This window comes from Aptenodytes patagonicus, chromosome 1, assembly GCF_965638725.1.
Source record: "Aptenodytes patagonicus chromosome 1, bAptPat1.pri.cur, whole genome shotgun sequence".
In the NCBI taxonomy this organism is placed as follows: Eukaryota; Metazoa; Chordata; class Aves; order Sphenisciformes; family Spheniscidae; genus Aptenodytes; species Aptenodytes patagonicus.
The window spans coordinates 58,417,978-58,425,661 of NC_134949.1; the positions used below are offsets into that span (position 1 = coordinate 58,417,978).

Genomic DNA, 7,684 nt, shown 5'->3' on the forward strand with positions numbered 1-7,684 from the left:
TTGTGAACTTTGTCTTTATTTTTGGAGTGTAAAACTGTCTTTGCCCCTGTTCTTCCCAGTTCTTAAAAAAAGTCAAATTCAAGGAGTTGGAAACACCTGTTGGCAACCTACTGAATTTTAATCAAAACAATCCCCGTTTGTAGAATACAAGGAACTGTCGCTGAAAGTGAGTGAGTGGGGAGGATGTTTGAATACCTGTGGAATTGGAAGATTCATTTCTTTCAAAGGGAATGTATTTTTCCTGAACGTTATGGGACTTGACTGGAATGGGTGTCGGGCAGAGTTAACGTTCAGGAGGATGTTAGTTCATACAGAGTTGAAGTAACAGTTTGTAGCATCTGCTGTGTCAGATGTGGTCACGTGTGAAACGGGTCAGTGGCGTTGTATATGTTATCAGACTTAATAGTACCACGTTCCCTTTACCATAGGCACTCGTTAAAGGGCTGAAGGACTAAAGGTAGTGACGATTCCCCTTACACTCCTTGTGCTGCCTCAGGGTCAAGGTAGAGGCGTGTTTTGGAGGTAGATGCTGGGAAGAGCCGGGAGAGAGTAATTTGCACTACTTCAGTATTGGCCAGCACTACTTACTAGCACCAAGTTCAAGTAAGAAGAAATTAAAAAAAAAAAAATTGGGGGAAAGTCTCATGGATGAAAAGGGTATCAGCTTTCCAGGCCTCATTGTCTTGCTGGCACTGGAGTGAAACTCGGCTGAGCCATCGTTAGTCAAAAAGGACCAGGAAAGGAAAGCTGTGATCTTAAGAGCTTCGTCTTCGGAATTTCTTGCATTGTCTGTGGAAATGTCTTCAAACAGGCATGGGAAGACTCAGCTTCTTTCCTTTTAGGACTGTGCAAAGAGAAAGAGGAGGTAATGAAGGAACTTAGGAGAATTAAACTTTTCATTGTTTCAACAATTTTTTTTTTTTGAACTTGCTATTTAGAGCGCCAGATAGCGGGTTGCCAGGTTTGCAAATGGCAATGAAATTATGGCCATCGAATGGACCTTCTCGGGCATCCTCCCTGTGCTCCTGTAGGCAGGTAGGGATAGAGCCGTGCTGTCTTCAGGTAACACGACTGCTTGTCCTCCGTTACGACTATGCTAACAGCTCTGAAGAATCCTGTTCGTTGTTGAATGAACATCTAGGAGAACTTGGTGAGAAGGGTAAAATTAAGGAATCCAGAGAAAAGGGAAGAATTTATGTGATCCTTTCTGGGAGACAACCACTACAAAATTGCTTCTAAGGGGGGAAAACCCCAAAACTTACTTACGCTCCTTTTTGCTAAAGGAAAAGGTTTTTGTTTCCGCTTCCATAGTTACTCTTGTTCTTGCGTGGATCCTCTTAGAGACTTTTAATTTCCCCACTTTTTTTTGTCTTGATGATGTAGTATGGAGTCTGCTGTTCTTTCCCCAGTGCTTCCCCCGCCCCACCCTGCCCCCTTTAAATAGAGAACATGACCTGAATAAATGGTCTGTGGCCAGACCCCCCTGAGCCTGCCCCATCCCATCTGATCTGGAAGCTGGGATGGGAGGCCTCTGGGAAATACCAGGGGCCCATAGGCTCAGATGAGGTGGATGGAGAATTGGCTGCTCTGGCCGCGTGATGGTCAGCGGCATGGAGTCCGGCTGGTGGCCTGGTACTGGTGGTGTACCCCAGGGATGGGTACTGGGGCCAGTACTGCTCAAGGTCTTTATTTGGTGCCAGAGGGAAGGGCAGAGTACGCCCTCAGTGATTTGCTGATGATGCGCAACGGAGGGGAGTGGCTGATAGACCAGATGGGGTCAGGGGGATGGTGCCAGGCTGGAAAAATGGGCTGGCGGGGACCTCATGAAGGTCAGCAAAGTGAAATGCCACGTCCTGCCCCTGGGGTGGAACAACCCCATGCACCAGTATGGGCTGGGGGCTGCCCAGCTGGACAGTGGCTGGGCAGAAGAGGCCCTGGGTGTGCTGGTGGATACGAAGTTGGAACACAAGCCACCGCTGTGCCCTCATGGCAAAGAATGCAAACAGCCTCCTGAGCTGCATTGCCGGCAGGTCCAGGGAGGTGGTCCTTCCTCTCTGCTCAGCCCTGGTGAGGCCACAGCTGGAGCAATGGGTCCAGCTCTGGGCTCCCAGTACAAGAGGCAGGGACATACTGGAGCAAGTCCAGAAAGACCACGAGGATGGTTAAGGGACTAGAGCATCCGACATCAGAGTGCAGGCTGAGAGCTGAGGCTGCTTAGCGTGGAGAAGGCTGAGGGGGATCTTACCCATGTGTATAAATGCCTGATGGGGGGAGTAAAGGAGACAGAGCCAGACTCTGCTCGGTGGTGCCCAGTGACAGGGCAAGGGGCAATGGGAAATTCCACTTAAACGTAAGAAAAAGGTTTTTTACTGTGAGGGTGGTCAGATACCGGCACAGGTTGCTCAGAGAGGCTGTGGTGCCTCTGTCCTGGAGGTACTCAAAACCTGACTGGACAAGACCTTGAACAACCTGCTCTAGGTGACCCTGCTGTGAGCAGGGGGGTGGATTAGATGATTCCCCCCCACGCCCCCGAGTTGCCCCCAACCACAGCCGTTCTGTGAAATACAAGCTTTTGGGAGCTGAAAGCTTCCTCGGAATATCTTTCAGGTCCTTGTGTTAAACAGAAAGGAGCTCATCTAGTTTTGAAAACAAGATAAAGAGAAGTCGCTTTCTATAAAAATCCCTTTACAATGCTTTGGTATGGGCTCTGAAGTCTTATTAAATACATTTCTTTATGTAACATCTTGGCTTTTTTTGCAGCATTGCTGCCCTTTTGTCTGAGTTCTTCTGTGTTAGAAATGTTTTGAAAAGTTTTTTTTTTTTTTGCAAGAGCGTAAGAGAGATGCAACTTTCTATAATATTGCTGGTTTTCATAAATGACTGCAAAGCATTTGCATATCTTCAGTCATCTTTTCTCTCCTATGATCCAGAACATTTGTGTAAAAAAAAAAAAAAAAAAAAAAAAAAAAGGCAATTATCTTCCTGCTGTGATGTCCCAGGGACAAATGTTTTTAATTCTGCCTCCTGTATCATCTAAATTTTGCAGTTTTATCACTAGCGATGCGAGACTGAAAGCCAGCAGTTGTTTTTTCCCCCCTTTTGTTCCACCATCGCAACTACAAAGGGTATGGATTTCTCATAAAATACAGAAGGACATAGGACACATGAATTGAGTGAAGCTAAAATGGGAATTAGTTTTTTTAAAAAAAAAAAAAAAAAAAAAGGGAATTGACGTGGAGCACCTTGATGGCAGTTTTACAAAGTACCTTTCTGGCTACAAAAATGTTTTAATGACAGAAGGAAGCCTTAATCCGCCAAGGCCAGCCACCTGCCCAGTGCTCCTGTCACCTCTCTATCAGCAGGTACGTTGCATGAAGCTACCAAAGATCCATCCCTCCTCGAAACATCAAATGCGGGCCATCACTACTGCTTTTGGCAGACTAGTTCGGGAATGTGAAGAAGGAAGAAAATACTTGTTTGCTCAGCTAGATTTCATCAAATTCCATCCTCCTCAACAGAGGAGTGTTTTAGAGTGTACTTCAGCCTCAGCAAACCATAGCGTGTTCTACCAAATTTTATGCCCTTGATGCACTCGTTAGCTCTGGTACGTGGCCATTTACCAAAGCACGGCGCTGAAGTGGAAGGGGCATCTGATCTTGGGTGTCTTGTCTGTGCCGATGCCTGTCTTCGTACAGAATCAGTTCTTGGGAATGTTACATCTTTTCCATCAGAAGAAAAAGTAGGCTTAATAGTATCTCCGTATGTCTGCAGTTGCTTTCTCAGGTACATTGTCTGCCTGCAGCTATTTTTTTTTTTCCCCCCTCAAAGTTTTTTTTGCATGATTCATAATCTTTCAAAATGTACATAGAATTGAATATACCTCAATTGTTAACTTCCCAAGGTGGGGTTAAATGAGGCTTAGCTCTGGTTTAACTTCTGCTTTGTTTCACATGCACATCTAGAGCCTTCTGAGCAGAGATGCCCACTTGCGTTCAACAGATAAGTTTTTTAAACTGGATTTTAGGTGAACAATGTGCATCACAAATACAGCAAAGAATAAAGTCACATACGGATTAACACACAGCAAGCTGCAGCTCCACTGTATGTTGCAAGAGTGCCAAATGAATGTTTCAGATTTATACCAACCCCTTTACCTACCTTTGGTAATGTAGAGATAGAAGAAGTCACAGTAGAAGATGGTTTGTACGACCCCGGAAACTACAGCGATCTGGTCATAGAAATTCTCCGTGTAGTAGCGCCAGACCCAGTTGGCAATGTAGAGAGCGCGGTAGAGGCCCAGGAAGAAAAGGTAGTGTGTCGTGATGGTTTCTGCTTCCCCCGTCTTGCTGATCATGAAGAGCTGAGGAAGGATAGCCACGGACTCCAGGTAGATGGAGAAGGTCCAGAGTATCTGTGAGATGCAAAATGAAGGCAGTGGCGAGTCTTGGTGCTGGTTAATACGCGTTAAGAGCCAAAGCTTTCATTTGGCAGAGCACCGATGTGCGAGCGGGATGAGCAGTGCTGCTAGAGCTGGGGAAAATGAGCCTGCTGTGCTGGGACTGAGAGGAGGCAGCACTGAGCTGCTCTATAGATGGTATGGTCTTCAAGGCCTGCCAATTTTGCCTTTCCTGCCTGCTTTTGCTGTTAAAAATCTCAACTATTCAACATGCTGCTCACTCTGCTGTATGGTGTCAGGCTGCTGCTTCCCCTCCCCTTTCCTGCCTCAGGTTCTCCTTACCTCCAAGGGGGTGAAGCTGTGGTTCTCCAGAAATGATAGGCCTGTGACAGGGACCAGCAGGAACTCAAGGCGAAAGGAGTCATTCTCACTGTCGAATGTTTTCCGGAATTTCACGTAGATCATGTACACGGTGATGTAGGCACATATCAAAAAAATGACCTGGGGAAGGGAAGGGAGATGGCAAGATCTTACCTGCGATTACACCTTCTGTGCTTGAAGAGAGGACGGCTTTGCCAAAGTCAAGATCTTTTAACCTGGTTCTGGTGGGGCTGTGCCAGGGTGATATAGTGGTGAATGCTTTTTCTGCACTGGCTCGTGGATTGACTTCTGCTGGAGATACTCCAGCAGTCAACTAAAGATTGCCCTACCATGAGGATCACACTTGCTTGAGCCCTCTAGGGCTCTGTGTGAAGAGGTTGGCTTGGTTGCAGCCGTCTGTTAATGCTCCGGCTGTGCAAGGACACCCAGGCTTGATTCATGGCGTTTGGTGGTACTAAATGTGGCGGGCTCAGGTCGCTCACTGACTGTGGTGAGGGGGTTTTTTGGTCAATGGAGGGCCAATGACACCAAAGGAAGCATCTTTATCCACCCTTCCTATGTATAACCCCCCGTAGCGTTGATGACAAGTGAAGAAGACGGAATCGCTCCTTCTTCCCTCTGACTGAAAAACTTTGTGAATGCATACTCTCGCCTCCCTGAGAAACCACGGCGAGCTGAGGGGAACCTCTGCTTCCGTGCTGCCCTCTCCTTACCTTCATCACGGTGTTATAGACAGAGATGAAGGTGGTGAACAGGTCCAGATAGCGGGTTGTGAAGACGAGGGCAAAAAGAATCTGACTCTTCCCAGAGATACCTGCGTGGCAGGGAGAAGGAAGGAAGGTAAGGCAGATGAGAGGAAGGACCCTTAGGATGGTGGTTTCCCCTTATGCCTTCTTTGGAAGTGATTGTATGTATGCGTTTTGCTTTGTGAGCCTGGTCAGGCGTGTAGGTGCGGTGGTAGCTCTAGACCTACCCCAGGACTGGCCGGACTCTCCCAAGTAACAGGGCAGGCTCCTGCTGACGCCCCCTGAGCCCTGCCTCGGGTTGTAGGGACCAGCACCCGGTGGGCACGTTCACCGCTTTGGCCAATTCAGTCCTTACTGTCACCAAAATGCCTTTCTCTTCCCTCCCTCACCCCCTTCGCTGGCCCACCTCGCCGGGGGGTTGTGTGATGTGACGTCTGCTGCACCAGGGAAGAGCTGTGGGATCAGGGACCAGCCTAGGGATGCTGATGGACCTTAGTCACCACTGGTGGAGAGAGGCAGACCGACCCACCCGTTTCTCTACCTGTGATAATGGCCATGGTGCTGCAGCCAAGCCCCAAAATCTCTTGGGGAGGAAACCATGAACTCAGCAAAACCCTCCTGCAGGAAGCTGCTGCCCTGATTTCCCCGCCCAGCGACGGGGCAGCCTCTGGTACCCGCCCGCCTGCTGGCAGGACCTCTGACCTAAAGCAGCTTTCTCTCGAGGTCGTCGGTTTTGGTGCCACCACAACTTTTTGCACTCATTTTCCACCTCCCTCCAGCCTTGCTGCCCTCCCCTTCGCTTCACCACCCGACACCAACACCTGCCCGAGGCCGAGCGCCTTGCCACATCACATCCTTCCAATGCAGCCCTCTCCTCCTGGCCGGGAGACCTCCCAGAGGAGGATGACTTCCCTCAAAGAGCCCACTGGGGAGGGCTGCCAGCTTGCATGGGCTATTGCTAGCCTTTTTGGCACCCGTTTCGCTCGCACCCCTTGCTGAGCCGCCCTCCGAGAAGGGTCCCCCTCCTTCCCCAGGGTGTGGGAGCACTCACCGGCGCAGGACTTGGACTTCTGGATCTTCAGCAGGAGGATGATGATGGCCAGCAAGTGGGAGACGTCCCCCAGGATGCGGAAGATGTTCATGGCGCCGGGGGGGCTCCTCTGGGGCAAAGGGAGCGGGACACTTTCTGCGGGTAGGGAGGGTGAGGGCAGGGAGTTTTTCCCCCCCTGAGCCTTGACTGAGCGAATGCTCTCCTCCGGCCCAACCTTCCTTTTTTCCCTGGTACGGAGCCCTCTCTTCTGGCAGAGGAAAGTTCAGGCTCCCCTCTCCCCTGGTCGCAAAGCGCCTTTCCACTGCCAGGCACTCAAGCTGGACGTCTCCCTTGCTTACTTTTCCCTCAAGGTGGATTTTCTCTCCCCACCCCTCCAGGGCCTTCCTCTCCCTGCTCCAGGCCGAAAGTTGGGGTTTGTTCCCTGGAGAGCCCCAGGCTGAGCCTGCTGAGCAGCCCCGAAACCAGCGCTGGGTGACGGTGACGTGGCTCCTGGCTGGCCAGGGAGGAGAGGGAGGAGGAGGCGGAGGCGGGAATAACTGCGCTATTTTTCCCTTTTTCTTTTTTTTCCCTTCCCCTTTTTTCTTCCCCAACTTGTCTCAAGTTACACGCGGAAGTGTCGTTAAAGGGGAAAAGGCAGAGGGAAAGGGATCCCCATCCTCTGGCCTTGGGGATGCACCCTCCGGCGAGGGACGGGCTTTCCAGGGACGTTCCCCATGGGCGCGTTAACCTCTGTCCTGCTCCCAGCTGGCAGCCTCCTGCCCTCTGCCCTTCCCGGCCCCGTCCCACCTCCAGCACCTTCTCCCTGGAGTAAACAAAGAAGCAGGGAGAGATCTGAATTATCGGGCCGCTGCGACTGTATGTCACATTCCACCCGGACCCCCTCCCTCCCGTGGCAGATCAGGCACAGCTGTTCCCCTGTGGCCCCCCGCCAGCCACCCCCACTTTCGGGCGTCCTGTCTGGAGTGATGCAGATCCCAGAGCCCAGCCCTGGAGGAAAAAAAAAAGATACTTCCAAGGGGTGGTTTGAAAGAAACTTGGCTGAAAATATTAATTCTGGATTCCTGCAAGTGGATTACAAACAACGTAATATATGTGTTGCGTGAAAGAAGC

At 50.3% G+C, this 7,684-nt stretch overlaps 1 protein-coding gene across 2 annotated transcripts; it reads right to left on the reverse strand.

Moving 5' to 3' along the window:
* Positions 1 to 7,032, reverse strand: KDELR3 (KDEL endoplasmic reticulum protein retention receptor 3). Of its 2 annotated transcripts, XM_076337736.1 has the most exons (6): positions 6,913 to 7,032; positions 6,575 to 6,709; positions 5,491 to 5,591; positions 4,739 to 4,897; positions 4,159 to 4,411; positions 1 to 844 (listed from the first exon to the last, which is right to left on the reverse strand). In XM_076337736.1, the coding sequence occupies exons 2-6, from the start codon at positions 6,663 to 6,665 to the stop codon at positions 804 to 806; spliced, it is 645 nt and encodes a 214-aa protein (XP_076193851.1). In that variant the 5' UTR covers positions 6,666 to 6,709; positions 6,913 to 7,032; the 3' UTR covers positions 1 to 803. The 2 variants fall into 2 exon arrangements, with proteins under 2 accessions (XP_076193851.1, XP_076193841.1); XM_076337726.1 differs by having other exon boundaries at positions 6,575 to 7,032.
* Positions 7,033 to 7,684: the final 652 nt, after the last annotated feature.